The sequence below is a fragment of the Podarcis liolepis genome, assembly GCF_965112155.1.
Source record: "Podarcis liolepis genome assembly, chromosome: 5".
NCBI classification, from domain to species: Eukaryota; Metazoa; Chordata; class Lepidosauria; order Squamata; family Lacertidae; genus Podarcis; species Podarcis liolepis.
Genome location: NC_139556.1, coordinates 97,771,031 through 97,788,725, shown reverse-complemented (window position 1 = coordinate 97,788,725; position 17,695 = coordinate 97,771,031). Strand labels below are relative to the sequence as shown.

Genomic DNA, 17,695 nt, shown 5'->3' with positions numbered 1-17,695 from the left:
TTTATTGCATCATTTTCTCAGATATTTCCAGGACTTCTCGCAGACATGGCAAACACCCTCTCTCTCTCAACGATCGGAGAGGAACAGACAGGAGAGCTCCTCCCAGCTTCCATTCCTGACGTCAGAATGCTGAGGCATCATGGGAACAACTTAACCTCTTAAGTTCCAACTCCCATACATCTGTCTTGTGTTGTTGCTCCTTAAATTATCCTCAATCCTCAGCCTATAATCCAATTTTGCCCGTCGAATACCCCTCCTCAAGTTTGCTCTTGCTACACTGTAAAGCTGCACCTCGCCTGACCTGAAAGCCCTGTTCCTTTCCCGCAACAGGCACTGGACCTCTCTATTCATCCAGGGTTTCTGATTGGGGTAAAACCGGATGGATTTATTTACTGTGACAGTGTCTGTGCAGTGATTGATATAGCACAGAACTGCCGCCGTGTGCTCCTCCAGGTCTGAACTATCGAAAATATCCCAATTGGTTCTCTCAAAACAGTCCTGCAGCTGGTGAATAGCACCTTCAGGCCAGATTTTAACAGATTTTAATATTGTGGGAGCCCGTTTCCTGAGTGGGATATATGCTGGTATCAGGAACAGAGACATATGGTCGGACTGGCCCAAGTGTGGCAGCTGTAAAGCCCTATAGCCGTGATTTACATTCGAATAAACTTTATCCAGTGTCTTGTCCCCTCTTGTGGGACATTTCACATGCTGATAGAGCGTTGGGAGCACTGTTTTAAGTTCAACATGGTTGAAGTCTCCCGCAATGATGTGCACAGCTTCAGGATACTTGTCTTGCTGGCTGCTGATAAGGTCCTGCAGGCATCCCAAAGCCAAGTTGGCATTGGCATCTGGCGGCACGTACACACCAGTTAACATAACAGCTGTGAACTCCCTAGGGAGATAGGCTGGTCTACATTTAACAGCCACATATTCCAAATCCGGTGAACAGTGACTGCCCACAGTCTTCGAATTATTGGACCAGCATTTGTTCACATATACACACAGCCCCCCTCCTTTGGTTTTTCCGAAGTCCATGCCTCGGTCATGACGATGTACCGCACAGCCTTCCAACTGAATAGCTGTGTCTGGTATGGACGGTTGAAGCCATGTCTCAATGACAAATAAAACGCAGCAATCTTTTACAAGGCTGTTCTTTGCTGCCTGCAGCCTCAATTCGTCCATCTTGTTGGTAAGAGATCTCACATTAGCAAGAAATATGCTAGGGAGCGGTGGTTTAGATGGACTCCTCTGCAATCTTACCAGGACGCCAGCCCGACAACCCCGCTTTTGCCTCCTGTCTCTACGCCGCCTTCGCCTCCTCCCTGGAGGCATAGTAATCCATGGAGAGCCCGGTGGCCTGGCTACTCCCACAGGAACGTTATCTGGGCGAAAATAATCAGCTCTTACAGCTTGTTCACACTGTAACCCGACCTTCAGAAGTTCCTGCCTGCTGTAAATCTTTCTTGCCCGGCCAGACATACTCAGACCAAGTAAAAATAATAAAAACAAAACAAAACGCTGAGGGAGAGCACTAAGCCACAGAGTCTATGCGCGCTGCCATCTTGTATATCTTGTATCTGGTTACTGGCTATTAGATTCCCATTAAACCACTCCTTTCCTTATTCGCTTGTGTTAAATACACTTCTCCACATTTCTACATCAATTTCTGATCTTAAGAAAAGGTCTCATGAAATTTCACCAGCATTTTAGTGCTAATTTCTCTTAATGCACACATTTGCCTAACAGTCGCATTTTTGCAAAGCAGTAAATTGCACGTTTGTATATTGTTTTCAACAATATATGCATTCTTAGGCACACCTGCCCATAGTATTTCCATTTCTAATTACCTGGGAAACGGCAGACAACCCTATATTAGTCCAACTTTCAATTTCTAGTTCCTCCATGTATTCAGAAAAGGTAAAAAGGCGAAAGATTTATACTAGAAGCTCTTCTGGGTGGACATCTATATAGAACTAAAAAAAAATGTTTAAAGTCTCATTCATAAAAAAGGACCAGACATTCATAGGAATGTAAGAGAAGTTTTTTTATATGCCACTGTCGCCACGAGAATCCTAATGGCGACTAACTGGAAGAGTGATAAAATCCCTTTCAGGTCAGAATGGTTACAAAAATTAGTTGAATATGCTAGCCAAATTAACCAAAAAATGAAAGATAATTCAAAACAAGTATTTACAGTGGTAACTCTGGTTATGAATGCTCCTGGTTACGCACGCTTCGGGTTACGAACTCCTCTAACCCGGAAGTAGTTGCTCCTGGTTGTGAACTTTGCCCCAGGATGCAAGTGGAAGTCGCGTGTCAGAGGCGTGCGCACAGTGGGAGGTGCCATTAGCAAAAGTGCGCCTCAGGATAAGAACAGTTTCAGCTTAAGAACGGACCTCTGGAACGAATTACGTTCGTAACCAGAGGTACCATTGTATTGCAAAATGGGAAGTTTTTAAAACATATCTTAAGAACAGTTGTTGCAATTTGAACTCGGTCATAGCCTTTGAATATCCTCTGTAGCTATATTAAGCAAGAAATAAGGATATAGGAGAAATAATACTTTATTTTAAAAGGAATGGATATGTTTATGCAATAAGTTAGTAAATACTAAGTGAAGTATGGAGATGACAGGAAGTTAGCTGTACACTAAGATTTATTGTCAGAATATATGAGTTTTGGGGTTTTTTGTTGTTGTTGTGAACTTTGTTTCCCTTGTCACATAAATGTACAACTTTTTTGTTGTTGTTTATATATATATATGGTATTCAGAAAAGGTATACAATTGATCTTTAATGCAGAAAATAGAAAAAATGAAAAGTTTTCTTTTTAAAAGATTTTTTGTAGAGCAAGGTGGGCATTATTTGACAGGGTAACTGGGGAATTTAATAAATAAAATAAGTAATAATAAAAATTGCAGAAGTGCACATTTCAAAGGATGGCTGTGTTTGAACTTGCATATTAGACAATTTCATGTTTAAATGTCAACTTACTTGAATGTCCGTCCCCCCCGCCATATTCTCTACCCATCCCCACCTCCTGCAAAAAGACCACTCACTTGTTCCAGGAGGAGTCCTGGGATTATTCCCAGTTTTGGAATGAAGTCTGGGAGCTGGAAAATATATTGAGCAATGTTTTTCTTTCACATTTTCAGCTAGGGATAATTCCCAGAACCAGTTGTTGTGAGATTCAGGAGAAGCTGCAAACACCTTCCTTCTTCTCAGTTAGACTCAAAGTAATATGCTAGCCCTGAAGGATTATGCAGATTATTAAAGTGCTAATCCAAAACATGAAACATGTGACCAAGCTTCCTCATGGTAATGACAGCATTTTTGCTATCTTTCCTTTAGTTGTATGAAATATTCCCATGGTTCATGAAACATCTCCCAGGGCCCCACAAGAAGGTCTTGTCCTGCATGGAGATGGTAGTGTCATTTGCAAAGGAGGAGATAGAGAAGCATAAGGAGAATCTGGCTCTGCATGAACCACAGGATTTCATTGATTTCTATCTGCTTGAGATGGAGAAAGTAAGTACCTGCTTTGAAACGGAATCCTGCTCATCCAAAGAATCATTATATTCCGTCCTACATGTGAATACTAATGTCTTGCCAAGACACCAGTATTTTTATTCTGAATCTCAGCTGAAAAGCACATCGAGTTTCGCCAAATTTCCCTCATAGTCATTTTAGTTGCTAAAGTAGGTTGACTTCCATCCATAAACATCTATTGAAACGGGTAGGAATGCCAGATATTTCCATAACCCCACATGTAAGTGTGAATGAGTGGAAATTTATGTGTGTCAATTAGTAGGTGGGGCTAAGGCTTTTAAAATGTTTATTTTAAAACAACAACAACAACAGTATTATAACAAACTGTTCAAATGAGGTTTAAAAAGAAGGTTGGGAGGGGTGAAATTGCTAACAGCCTTGGGCAGTGGAGTGCCAACGGGAAACATCCCTGTTGATGCACCACCTACTGTATTTTTTGCTCTATAAGACGCACCCGACCATAAGATGCACCTAGTTTTTAGAGGAGGAAAACAAGAAAAAATATATATTCCGAATCAAATGTTGTTGAAGAGCGTTTGCGCGGCTATCCCTCTTGCTGTTCTAGCTTCGGCAAAAGCAATGCAAAGCCTCTCAAAGCTTCCCAGGGCTGCAGGAGGAAGCCCCGGCTGCTGGCAGAGCAGTGCGACTCCCACCCCCAAAGAGCAGCTCAGGAGCACGGGGCATCTGCGCGCAGCCTGCCCGCTCTTCCCAAAGCTTCCCGGGGCTGCAGGGGGAAGTGGAGGCTGCCAGCAGAGCAGCGCGGCTCCCCACCCACCCCCAAAGAGCAGCCAGGAGCGTGACACACTCTGGCAATTTGGCTCCAGGGACCACACATTCGCTCCATAAGACGCACAGACATTTCCCCTTACTTTTTAAGAGGAAAAAAGTGTGTCTTATGGAGGAAATGTGTGGTCCCTGGAGCCAAATTGCCGGAGTCCACCACTGGTGAAGAAGCAGTGCTGGCAGTGGTGGCAGCTTCGGTGAGGTTTCATCAAAAACTCACAGGATCTTACTGGATTCCACTGTTGCTGCTGTCACTTTGCAGGCACTGCTGTGCAATGCAGGTAAGGGAGGAAGCAGCATCATCAGGGCAGTGGTGGTGGCACCTTCCCATGTCACTTCAGGTGGTGTGATGGGACCCTTGACCCCTTATTAAGCTTTTCCTGGTGGTATGGTGCTCACTGGAAGGACAGATCGTGAAGCTGAAGCTCAGGCTCCAATACTTTGGCCACCTCATGAGAAGAGAAGACTCCCTGGAAAAGACCCTGATGTTGGGAAATATTGAGGGCACAAGGAGAAGGGGACGACAGAGGATGAGATGGTGGGACAGTGTTCTTGAAGCTACAAACATGAGTCTGACCAAACTGTGGGAGGCAGTGGAAGACAGGAGTGCCTGGCGTGCTCTGGTCCATGGGGTCACGAAGAGTCGGACATGACTAAATGACTAAAGAACAACAAGGTGGTATGGTAATAAGTGGGTGAAAGTAGATAAAGTAAGTGCTGAAGGACAGGTTGTAATGCATGTAAATGACATGTCACCTTCCCTATTTTCAACATCAGAACAGGAATGACCCTGAGTCTAACTATAATGAAGAAAACATGGCTGAGTGTATCTTTGACCTCTTTGTAGCAGGATCAGACACAACCACCGTTTCTCTGAAATGGGCGCTTCTCCTCCTGGCAAGTCATCCAGATATCCAAGGTGAGAGAGGGAGCTATGGGAGCCTGGGCTTCTCTTGACCTCTTGACAGTGGACTGTAATTCTTTAAAGCAGTGTTTCCCAACCGGTGTTCCGCGACACACTAGTGTGCCGTGAGACACCGGCTGGTGTGCCGTGGGAGGGAGGCGGGCGAGTCGGGCGGCGAGAGGCAGCGGCGGCGAGGATCCGCGTCGAGCCGGGGGCGGCTCCGCGGTGCTGGTGCCGAGCGGCGGGGCAGCGCGCGCAAAAGGGAGGAGCGCGAGACAGCGGAGGAGGAGGAGGCTGGCATGTCCGGGCAGCAGCAGCAGCAGCAGCAGCAGCAACTCCCGGCGACGGCTCCTCCTCCGCCCGCTATCGCCGCCACCACCACAACAGCCGCTGCCGCCGTCCCTCAATCCCTCGCTCTGCTGCCTCCTCCCACCCCGGCAAGGGGAAGGGAAAAAACTTTAACTTTTGTGCGTCCCTCCCGGCGTGACGCTGCGCGCTGACGTCACGGGGCGGGGCTTTAATGGTGGTGTGCCGCGAGATTTTTTCGCGGTAAACAGGTGTGCCGTTGCCCAAAAACGTTTGGGAAACACTGCTTTAAAGGTTTCATTCATATCTAATGAGGTGCTAAAATAAGGAACTTAAAGGAATGGAAATAGTTAGAAGTAAGTGAGTTTATGATATAACTTTTGGAAGACAAAGGGTTATCAAAATAAGTTAAATGCTTTTGACTTACTCATCTAGAAAGAACCCTTTTTCCCACCAACATTTTCCTACATAGTTTCTGGAACCTAAAATCAAGGTCAACAGAAGCAGAAATGTAAAATGCCCTGAATGCCCTGTCCCCATAGGAAGCTTCCAATCTATTATTACTGGGACAGGAAGAGATGGAGGGTCTGAATGTGTAAGAAAGTTGGAACAGGAGGCAGTTGTGCGTAGTGGATGAAGCTAAGTGAGTCAATTAAAGTTTTTCTGAAGGAGAGGAATGGCTGTGCAAATAGAGGGAAGACAATTCATAGAATCATAGAGTTGGAATAGACCACAAGGGCCATCGAGTCCAACCCCCTGCCAAGCAGGAACCACCATCAGAGCACTCCTGACATATGGTTGTCAAGCATCTGCTTAAAGACCTCCAAAGAAGGAGACTCCACCACACTCCTTGGCAGCAAATTCCACTGTCGAACAGCTCTTACTGTCAATTTGAAGATTGGGAAACGGCATGGCCAAAGGAAGGGAGAGAAAGATGCATAAAGAGGTCATTGTTCTGCTGGGCTCACTCACTCCCTCTTTGCATTTTCTTTGGTCATGATAAAAGGACTTTGGAATCTTTTGAAATATAAATGGCAATTTAACACATAGCCAATGAAGCCACCTTTTCCTCTGCACAGCTTAGCGGGTGATTTTCTCTTTGAGAGAAGCTCATTTATTTGTTATAAAGAGGCAGGGGTGCCAAATCAAATAAATTATTGGGGGGGCAGGTAAGCCCCAGTCCACATTTGGATGGTAACATCCATCAACTTTGGGAGGTCCGGGCCCCTCAAATATTTTAGGGGGGGGGAGCAAAGGGACCTCAACCTCTAACAGTTGGATCCCATGCAGAGGACTGGCCAAGAGGTCCCCAGCAGATGCCATCATTGCCTCTGCTGTGAAATAAGTGCCTGAGCCCTTTCCCTGAAATAAATGTCCATGGGGGGGGAATGCAATATTCAAAATAAACCATATGTTTCTATCGTTATCTTCAGATAAAGTCTACAAGGAGATAGAAGATGTCATAGGTTCTGCTCACTCAATCAGCTATCAAGATAAGAAGAAATTGCCCTACATCAATGCTGTGATTCATGAAACACAGCGCTTTAAATATACCTTACTTTTTGGGGTTCCCAGGCTATGTACAGAGGATGTGAAGATTTGTGGTTTCCTCATTCCCAAGGTATAGAAGCATGATACAACTGCACTCCTGTGTCCCAAGAACAACAGCATCACTGGGCTGCAGTGTACTGAGTGTTGCAGGCAGCCATTCAGGAGCTTGTGTTGTCTAAAACCTGAAGAGCAAGAAAACCACGCAAGAGCAGGAGTTCCATCTGCAGACTTGTTTCACCATTGGCTAGTGCTAATTTTTTTTGTTCAGGAGTATAGTGTCAACAGTGTGATGCAGCATTAAAAAAAAAGCTAATGCTATACAATGCTGCATCAACAGAAGTATAGTGTCCAGAAACAATAGTACTGCTCTATTCTACTTTGGTCAGACCACACGTGGAGTCCTGTGTCCAGTTCTGGGTACCACAGTTTAAGAAGGATATTGACAAGCTGGAACATGTGCAGAGCAGGGTGAGCAAGAGTATAAAGGGTATGGAAATTAAGCTTTATGATGAATGACTGAGGAAGCTAGTTATGCTAAAGCCTGGGGGAAAGGGAGACTGAGAGGAGATATGATAGTCATCTTCAACTATCTGAAGGACTATCACATGGAAAATAGAAAAAGCATGTTTTCTCTTGCTCTAGAGGGCAGGACCTAAACCAATGGCTTCAAGTTCTGACAGAGCTCTTGTGGACTTTCCTTCATTGGAGATTTCAAAGCAGAGGTTGGATGGTCTTCTGTAATTTAAGCTTTAATTGAGATTCCTGTATCGCAGGTGATTGGACTTGATGTCCTTTGGAGTCCTTCCAGCTCTAGAATTCTATTATTCATGTATCAAGGAGGAGAAAAATATGGTGACCAGCAGTCTTCCTCTGGTTTTGGGTCTTCCCTTTTAAAAGACGGATGGAGAGAACGAGACCGTCCTTTCCCCTGCCCATACAGGCAGCTTTTAAATGGAAAAAAGTTGGAGATGAATCTGGCCACTGGTAAATGCCACTCTCCCCACAAAAACCCCACCCAGTTTAAATTCAGTTTGAATTTCACAAATATTAGCCCTAGGGTAGTGAAGGACGATCCAGTGTTCTGAGTGCATTCCCTTTCAATTGTTTCTTCTTTACAGGGGACTATTATTATTCCCGATCTGCGTTCTGTTCTTCTTGATCCAACACGATGGGAGAAGCCAACAGAGTTCAACCCAAATCATTTTTTGGACAAGAACGGACAATATGTGGCTAGAGAAGAATACCTGCCATTTGGTGCAGGTAAATGCCAAAATAATAATAATAATAATAATAATAATAATAATAATAATAATAATAATAATAATTTATTATTTATACCCCGCCCATCTGGCTGGGCCTCCCCAGCCACTCTGGGCGGCTTCCATAGAAACAAAAAATACAGTAAAATATCACACGTTAAAAACTTCCCTGAACAGGGCTCCCTTAAGATGTCTTCTGAATGTCGGGTAGTTGTTTATCGCTTTGACATCTGCTGCAAGGGTGTTCCACAGGGTGGGTGACACTACTGAGAAGGCCCACTGCCTGGTTCCCTGTAGCTTTGCTTCTCGCAATGAGGGAACCGCCAGAAGGCCCTCGGCGCTGGACCTCAGCATCCGGGCAGAACGATGGGGGTGGAGACGCTCCTTCAGGTATACTGGACCGAGGCCGTTTAGGGCTTTAAAGGTCAGCACCAACACTTTGAATTGTGCTCGGAAACGTACTGGGAGTCTTTCAAGACTGGTGTTATATGGTGTCGGCAGCCGCCCCCAGTCACCAGCCTAGCTGCCGCATTCTGGATTAGTTGTAGTTTCTGAGTCACCTTCAAAGGTAGCCCCACGTAGAGTGCATTGCAGTAGTCCAAGCGGGAGATAACCAGAGCATGCACCACTCTGGCGAGACAGTCCGCAGGCAGATAGGGTCTCAGCCTACGTACCAGATGGAGCTGGTAAACAGCTGCCCTGGACACAGATTTGACCTGTGCCTCCATGGACAGCTGTGAGTCCAAAATGACTCCCAGGATGCGCACCTGGTCCTTCAGGGGCACAGTTACCCCATTTAGGACCAGGGAATCCTCCACACCTGCCCGCCTCCTGTCCCCCCAAAACAGTACTTCTGTCTTGTCAGGTTTCAACCTCAATTTGTTAGCCGCCATCCATCCTCCAACCACCTCCAGACACAGAGGACCTTCACCGCCTTCACTGGTTCTGATTTAAAAGAGAGGTAGAGCTGGGTATCATCCACATATTGATGAACACCCAGCCGAAACCTCCTGATGATCTCTCCCAGCAGCTGCATGTAAAAGTTGAAAAGCATGGAGGAGAGGACAGAACCCTGAGGAACCCCACAAGTGAGAGCCCAGGGGTCTGAACACTCATCCTCCACACCACTTTCTGAACACGTCCCAGGAGGAAGGAGCGGAACCACTGTATGACAGTGCCCCCAGCTCCCAGCCCCTCAAGATGGTCCAGAAGGATGTTATGGTCGATGGTATCAAGCGCCGCTGAGAGATCCAGCAGAACTAGGAAACAGCTCTCACCTTTGTCCCTAGCCCGCCGGAGATCATCAACCAATGCGACCAAGGCAGTTTCAGTCCCATGATGAGGCCTGAATCCTGACTGGAAGGGATCCAAATGGTCCGCTTCTTCCAGGCGTGCCTGGAGTTGTTCAGCAACCGCTCGCTCAATCACCTTGCCCAAGAATGGAAGATTTGAGACTGGGCGATAGTTGGCCATCGTGGCCGCATCTAAAGATGGTTTTTTTAAGAAGCGGTTTAATAACCGCCTCTTTCAGTGGGTCTGGGAAGGCTCCCTCACGGAGGGAAGCATTCACCACCCCACGAAGCCCATCGCCCAGTCCTTCCCGGCTAGCTTTTATAAGCCAGGGTGGGCAAGAATCCAGGAGACAGGTGGTTGGTTTCACTCGTCCAAGCAGCCTGTCCACATCCTCAGAGGTAACAGATTGGAATTGATCCCACTCAACTTGACTAGACAAAACTCTAGCACTCTCCCGCCCCGGCCCTGTTCCCACGGTGGAGTCTACTTCTTCCCGAATCTGAGCGATTTTATCTGCAAAAAACTTTGCAAAATCATTGCAGGAGAACATGTGGCCCGTACTGGGCCCCGATGTTGCAGGTGGTTCCACTAAATTGTGAACCACCTGAAAAAGTCTCCTGCTGCTGTTTTCTGCAGATGCAATAGAGGCGGTGAAGAAATTCTTCTTCGCCGTCGCTATCACCACTTGGTAGGCTCAACGTTGAGCTCTAACCTGTGTCCGGTCAGATTCGGAATGAGTTATCCGCCACCGGCGCTCTAGCCGTCTCAACGATTGTTTCATTGCCCTCAGATCTGTGGAAAACCACGGGGGTGTCCGGGCTCCATGCAATCGGAGAGGGCGCTTCGGAGCCAAACAGTCAATAGCCCTGGTTAACTCCACATTCCAGCGGGCCACCAGGGAATCGGCTGAAAGGCCATCAACATGGGATAAAGCATCCCCTACCACTCTCTGGAAACCATTTGGATCCATTAAGTGGCAGGGGCGGACCATCCGAATTGGTCCCACCTCCCTGCAGAGGGGATGGGTCGCAGAGAAGTCCAGTTGCACCAGGAAGTGATCTGACCATGGCACTTCTTTCGTTTCGCTTTTACTTAGTGTCAGAACACCAACATCCATGGAGGTAAACACCAGGTCCAAGGCATGTCCGTGGCTATGGGTTGGGCCAGACTTATTCAGGGACACCCCCATGGAGGCCATGCTTTCCACGAAGTCCCGAGCGGCCCCTTGTAAGGTTGTGTCGGCATGGATGTTAAAATCCCCTAGGACGACCAAACTAGGTGTCTCGAGGAGAACATCCGCCACGACCTGAAGCAGCTCGGGCAGGGAATCCTTGGTGCAGCGGGGAGGTCAGTACACCAATAGGAATCCTGCACTGCCCCTATTGGCCAACTTCCAGAACATGCACTCAGAAAACTGGGTCTTCCCAATAGGACGCCTGGTGCAAACTAATGACTTCCTAAAAATCACTGCAACCCCCCCCTCCCCACCCACATGACCTGGGTTGCTGTGCATAAGAGAAACCTGGTGGACAAGCAGCGGCAAGCACAGGCCCATCTGCTTCATCCAACCAAGTCTCTGTTACACATGCTAGGTCAAGTCCTCCATCCATGATCAAGTCATGGATGGCAGTGGTCTTATGAATCATTGACCTGGCATTGCACAGCAGCACCCTCAGGTCATGTGGGTATCCCTTGCTGATTCTAGTATCCATCCGGTCAGGACCAGACCCGGAGGCAGGAATAGTCCTCAGACAACGACTAAACCTGCCTCCTCGGTAATGACATGGTCTGGTCTTAGCATAACTCCTCCTCCTACCCGTGATCACTGAGATCGGTTGTCCCAGTGCATCCCCCCCCCTGTGGAACATGCCCCAGCCATTTTGTGGGCTGGGGCCGACTCCCCGGCAGCCCTGACCCCTCCCCCTAAGAACAAAATAACACCTTAAACAAACAAACAAACAAACAGACAAACAAAACCAATAAAACAATACAAGCAAAAAACTGTAAAAATTACAAAAACATCAAAATCAAAAAAATTCCCCAAGCCCAACCAAACATCCATCGCACCCCCACCCCCCCATATACAAAAAATCCAAAAGAATTTTTTAAAAAACATTTAAAAAACACTCTGTGCCCCTCCAGTGATTTGTAGGCATGCTTATTGGGGAGATTCCAGGAAATGACAACAGCAGCAGCAAGGGAGGCAGAGCAGAAATAACTTCCTTCTGGGAGGAGTAGCACTGCTGGGCATGATTAGGCTAAAGCTACCCTACATCTTTTCCTGGGATGTAATTTAGCCTCATCTGAAACCACACTCAGAACTGAGTCTGCAATGAAATTACCCTGCTTTCTACTTCTTTCATCCTGACCTCTATAGGAGATTGGGGTATGTCAGTTTTCCATTTTCAAAGAACAAAGGAGTATTTTTGTCCCGTATCTGTCAGGAGCTGGGTGTTTAATGTCATCTGCCACGTGCTGTAAAGTATTGTTCCTGCAGAAATTCAGCAGACATCCTCATTGCTAACTTCCAAATATCTCTTAACCTTTTTATACAAATAATTACAGTGGTACATTGGGTTATATACGCTTCAGGTTACACACTCCGCTAACCCAGAAATAGTGCTTCAGGTTAAGAACTTTGCTTCAGGATAAGAACAGAAATCGGGCTCCGACAGCGCGGCGGCAGCAGGAGGCCCCATTAGCTAAAGTGGTGCTTCAGGTTAAGAACAGTTTCAGGTTAAGAACTGACCTCCAGAACGAATTAAGTACCGTATTTTTTGCACCATAACACTCACTTTTTTCCTCCTAGAAAGTAAGGGGAAATGTCTGTGCGTGTTATGGAGGGAATGCCTACGGGTGGCATGCCTACGGATTTTCCTCCTCTAAAAACTAAGTGCGTGTTATTGTCGGGTGCGTGTTATAGAGCAAAAAAATACGGTACTTAACCCGAGGTACCACTGTATGCCTATTCAATTGTTGTAGATGATGTTTCAAAGTAAAGATGAGCCAGCCATTTTTGTATGATAATACAGCATGGTTTTACAGGTTCTTCTGGTTGGTTGTCAGGGGAAAAAATAAGTACCGTATTTTTCGCTCTATAACACGCAGATTTTTTCTCCTAAAAAGGAAGGGGAAATGTCTGTGCGTGTTATGCAGCGAATGTGTGGTCCCTGGAGCCGAAAAATAAGGCAAAAATCAAACCGCGCTTCAGGGAGAAGGGAGCTCCGTGAGACAGGAAGCTGCTGCTTTCCTTCATTCTGCCACAGGGTGTTACTGCCCACCCTGCTCTGTTTCGTTGCTGTGTTTGCTCAAACGGAACAAAGAGCAGGGAAAGCCCCTCCCCTCCAGGCAAGTAGAGAGGAAAGCAGAGCGTCCGAACAAAGAGCAGGGAAAGCCCCTCCCCTCCAGGCAAGAAGAGAGGAAAGCAGAGCGTATCTCTATCCTGTCCCTGCTCCGGAGGGAACAATGTTTGTGAAGGGAAGATAGATTATAGGTTCGGCTTAAAATTCTGATTTGACTTCCTGCTTTTTGTTTTTGGAGACACACAGCATTCAAATATGCTTTCTTCCATTTAAAAGGATGAAATCCTTAAACAGTGGCTGGCTTGTGTGGGTGGGTGGGGGAAAACTTTTGCCTTCCTTTCCTCACGTTATAGCCCTCTCCTGCATTCTTAGCCTTCTGTGTTTTTCCTTCCCTCCCCACTTAAAATGTGGTTACAAAGCATGGATCCACATGGATCCTCAGGATCTTTGCATTGGGTCACCCCAAATTCACCATCAGAGCACACAGCATGTCCATGGCTACAGCCTGCCCCCCCAAAATCACACACCCATTGTTGCCTGGGGCTGCAATGGTGCAAAAACGTGGTTACAAAGCATGGATCCACATGGATCCTCAGGATCTTTGCATTGGGTCAGCCAAAATTCACCATCAGAGCACATAGCATGTCCATGGCTACAGCCTGTCCCCCCCCAAAAAAAAATCACGCACCCACTGTTGTCTGGGGCTGCAATGGTGCAAAAACGTGGTTACAAAGCATGGATCCACAGGGATTCTCAGGATTTTTGCATTGGGTCACCCCAAATTCACCATCAGATCACATGTCTGTGGCCACAGCATGAAGCACAAAAATGATACGTCCACTGTTTCATTCAGAATATTTTTTCCCTTGTTTTCCTCCTCTAAAAACGATGTGCGTGTTATGGTCAGGTGCGTGTTATAGAGCGAAAAATACGGTATATAGAAAGGAGAATTCCAAGATCCAGGTTTGGGGCAAGCACTCATTTGGTGAGAACACCCCAGCAAAGATTTTAAATCAAAAAATATGCAGCAAAGTAAAGTGTGGAAATATAGGCTGCTAGACCTTTAATATATGCCCTTGTGAGTTCTTTTCAAAAGTTCCCTCTTCCAAAGAAGAGGGAAAAGACCACACATTTGGTAAGTTTATAATGGTTCACATACAAACTCTCCAAAGGTCAGATTCCTTTGCTTTTCCACACAGCATTCAGAAAACATTGCACAGGCAGTAAAACTTGACTTAGTTACAGTGCTGAAAGTTCCTAAAATATCGGTATGATCAGGGCTTTTTCCCAGCTGGAACTCACAGGAACTCAGTTCTGGCACCTGTCAGGTGGGCATCATTGCCATTATAAAAGGTATATGTGGTAAGTTTTAGCACCTCTTTTTCTAGAAAAATAGCACTGGGTGTAAAGACTTAAAAATGGCTTGTAAGAGCCATGCAGTTTGAGCTTGGAGCACCAGCTCAGATCTCTTTTGCAATGAACTTCTCAGGTGGCCTGGCGGAGAACAATAGGCCTGATTACCTGGGTCGATGCATAATGTACACTCAACTGCATTGTTAATGCTGGGATTTGTTGAGCCATAATTCTCATATTACACTTAGAATCCCATCGTATTCTAAGACTATGATGATGAAACAGTTGAAAGGCAAATTAAAGTGCCTAATTCATCTTAGAGATAATGATTTTCTACTTTTCCCATAAGACATCAAAGAGTTCTTTTATTGAATCTTATAGTGTCACCTCTGGATGACAGTAGCTCTCAGGCAGAGACTTTGTCTCAGCCCAGTTAAATTAAAGTGCCTAATTCATCTTAGAGATAATGATTTTCTACTTTTTCCATAAGACATCAAAGAGTTCTTTTACTGAGTCTTATAGTGTCACCTCTGGATGACAGTAGCTCTCAGGCAGAGACTTTGTCTCAGCCCAGTTAAATTAAAGTGCCTAATTCATCTTAGAGATAATGATTTTCTACTTTTCCCATAAGACATCAAAGAGTTCTTTTATTGAATCTTATAATGTCACCTCTGGGTGACAGTAGCTCTCAGGCAGAGACTTTGTCTCAGCCCAGTTAGCTGTGACCCTACAACTAGACATTCTATGAGCTGCCCTTGGAATATTAAACTTGCAGATATTATATGGCGCTTTCCTTATTGTCCCTGCCCACCAGCAATATACCCTTCCAAACATTTTATGTTGTTGGGTGGGAGGGAGGGAAGAGCGAATTCAGAGTACTATGATTTCTTTTTTTAAATAAAAAAATAAATGATTAGCCCTGTGCTGGACCTTCTTGCACAATGCAAGGTTAAGAAGAAGATTATTAAGAAGAAGATTATTAAGAAGAAGATTTTTAAGCTCATAGAACATCACCCTTGGGGATTGTGCAGAGGCAGTTGAGTATTTTTTTAAAAAGCCTTGCAGCTCTCTTTGTGTCAGCACCAAATAAACAAAGAAACCCAGAAACCTTGACACCGAAACCAGGGGTGCAAGCACAAGGAAATCAGCTTCTACAACCTCTACAACCCCCCCCCTTCTCCTATCTCTTTCAGTTTCTTTCAATCTGGGTTTGTGACTTATCCTGCTATTGCTCAGGGCAGTTGACCAAAGTTTGCCTCTCATAATCAACTATGAAATGTTGGCACTCAGCAGGCTAGGGAATTGACAACAGCCTTGATTATTTCCCTGTCCTAACTATGTCTAGTTCACCATAGTATTGTTTAGAGTACAAAGAAATGGACACTGGAAAGTAAATTATTGCTCACTTGCTGCTCTCCCCTTGTCTCCTCCGCAGGGTCTCGCATGTGTTTGGGAATGCAGCTGGCAAAGATCGAAATTTTCATCCTACTGACCAGCCTGCTGAGAATGTTCCGCTTCCAGCTGCCAGAAGGAGTTAAAGAAGTCAATATGGAGTCTATACCAGGGGGTACAACACATCCCCATCCTTATAAACTCTGTGCTGTTCCCCGCTGCAAGGCGTAATACAATAGGAAAGTTACAGGAGGCTGCACTCATGCTTCCTCCACTTGCCAAACTCTTTGCCATTCCTGACACATTAACCCCCTAGAGCTTCCCCTTCCCATCTCATGCAACTGCTGAGGTCTCTTCTTTTTGCAGCTCTGCTTTGCACCCATTATCACCTTCATCCCATCTCCTGTTTTTCAGGCCCTTTCATGCCCCTGCTTTCATCTTCAACCCTATCCCCAAGCCTCCTACTCCCTCCTTTTTGCAACTTACTTTGCATCCCCATTTTTACTCTTACTCCCTTTTTTCCTCCACCCTCCTCGTCACTTTCCTCAACTCTCTCCTACACACAGATCACTCCTCTTTCTGCACTTCCTTTTCTCTCCTGATTTGGCCACCCCCTTTCAACCCCCTCCATACTGATCATAGAACGAAAGAACTGTAGTGCTGACTTTCCCTCCCATTCCCCCCTCTCTTTTTCCCTTATTGGTTTTTTCTTTTTGCTTTTCTACTTATTTTTCCTCTATTTTTCTTGTCTCTTTTTGGTTGCCTTTATATGTATTTGGTTTCTCCAAATACCTATGTGATTATTAATACCACGCGAGATCAGCTGCTTGGCTGTGTGTGGAGGGAGACATCCTTTTGAGGAGTCTTACGGAAGAGAAAAGAACTAAGACTTGGAAGGCTAACAAGGCGTTACCGTGTGGGAACAAAGGAAACTATATTGGAAGAAATCAACGGGAGGAACAGAGGAATCTAGCAGTTCATTTTAGTGACCACCAGGGGAGAAGAGTTTTTTCCCCCCTCCAATAATTAGCTAATATAAGCTGATATATAAAATGGAAAAGGGGGTGGGAACGCCAGCAGAAAGGAGGCCATCTAGACAAGAAGATGGGAAGGAGGGGAAGGAAATTAAGGACTATGATAGTTTGATGGCTGAAATAAGGAAAGAATTTAAACATAATGAACAATATATTGAGAAAAAGCTATTGGAAGTACAGGATACATTGGATAAGAGATTGGAGGGGGTGGTGGGAGAACTGACAGGAAAAGTTAAAGATTTATCGGTAAGAGCCAAAGTACTTGAGGATTCAATGAAAAGGGTGCAAAAGGATTCGAAAGACAGTAAGAAGGATTTGGACAGGATTAAAATAGAAGTTAAGGAGATAGGTAAGGTACAGGAAGAATTGTTGGACAGCATGGCAATGGCTCAGATGAGACAGAGCCAATCAAACCTGAAATTCAGAGGGATTCCAGAGGACCCAAATGAGAATATAAGATCTAAAATGGTTAAAGAGTGTGAGAAGGTGAACCCAAGATCTCTGTTTAAGATAAAATTTAATGAGCCATCTGTTTTAGCCATCTGTTTTGGAGTGAAGGGGCAATAGGGTAATAGGACAATAGGACAAGAAGGTTATCTGGTAATTAAGGTGCCTGGTTGAGGCAAATGTAAGATATATGGCTACTTGTCTGCCATTTATGGATAGAAGGAAATATAACTCTTTGTCTCCCATAAAAGGTAATAGGAAATGGGTGTATCTTTTATGATTGGTTCTAGCAAACAGCCAATAGGAATTTTAACCCGGCTGATGGGACAGAGGCAGCCAAAGGAGGAGCAAGGGGGCTGGGCTGAGGAAATATAAGTGCTGGCCATCAGGGCTGGAGTGGGCAGAGCTTTGGTAACCATATACCACTGTGCCTATCATTTATTTGTCTGACAAATAAATTATTATTTAAATTTCTCTATTCCTGCGTTGAATATTTCATTCCAGCTAAGCGTTAACCACA

General features: G+C 45.5%; 1 protein-coding gene across 1 annotated transcript in view; it reads left to right on the top strand.

Moving 5' to 3' along the window:
* The window catches only part of LOC310707302 (cytochrome P450 2J2-like), a 31,506-nt gene extending 15,565 nt beyond the window's left edge, over positions 1-15,941 (top strand). Inside the window, exons 5-9 of the mRNA XM_083504320.1 lie at positions 3,354-3,530; positions 5,112-5,253; positions 6,978-7,165; positions 8,214-8,355; positions 15,738-15,941. Coding sequence (XP_083360446.1) covers positions 3,354-3,530; positions 5,112-5,253; positions 6,978-7,165; positions 8,214-8,355; positions 15,738-15,925 — 837 coding nt within the window. The 3' untranslated portion in view covers positions 15,926-15,941. The remainder of the gene's footprint in view (positions 1-3,353; positions 3,531-5,111; positions 5,254-6,977; positions 7,166-8,213; positions 8,356-15,737) is intronic.
* The last annotated feature ends 1,754 nt before the right edge of the window (positions 15,942-17,695 follow it).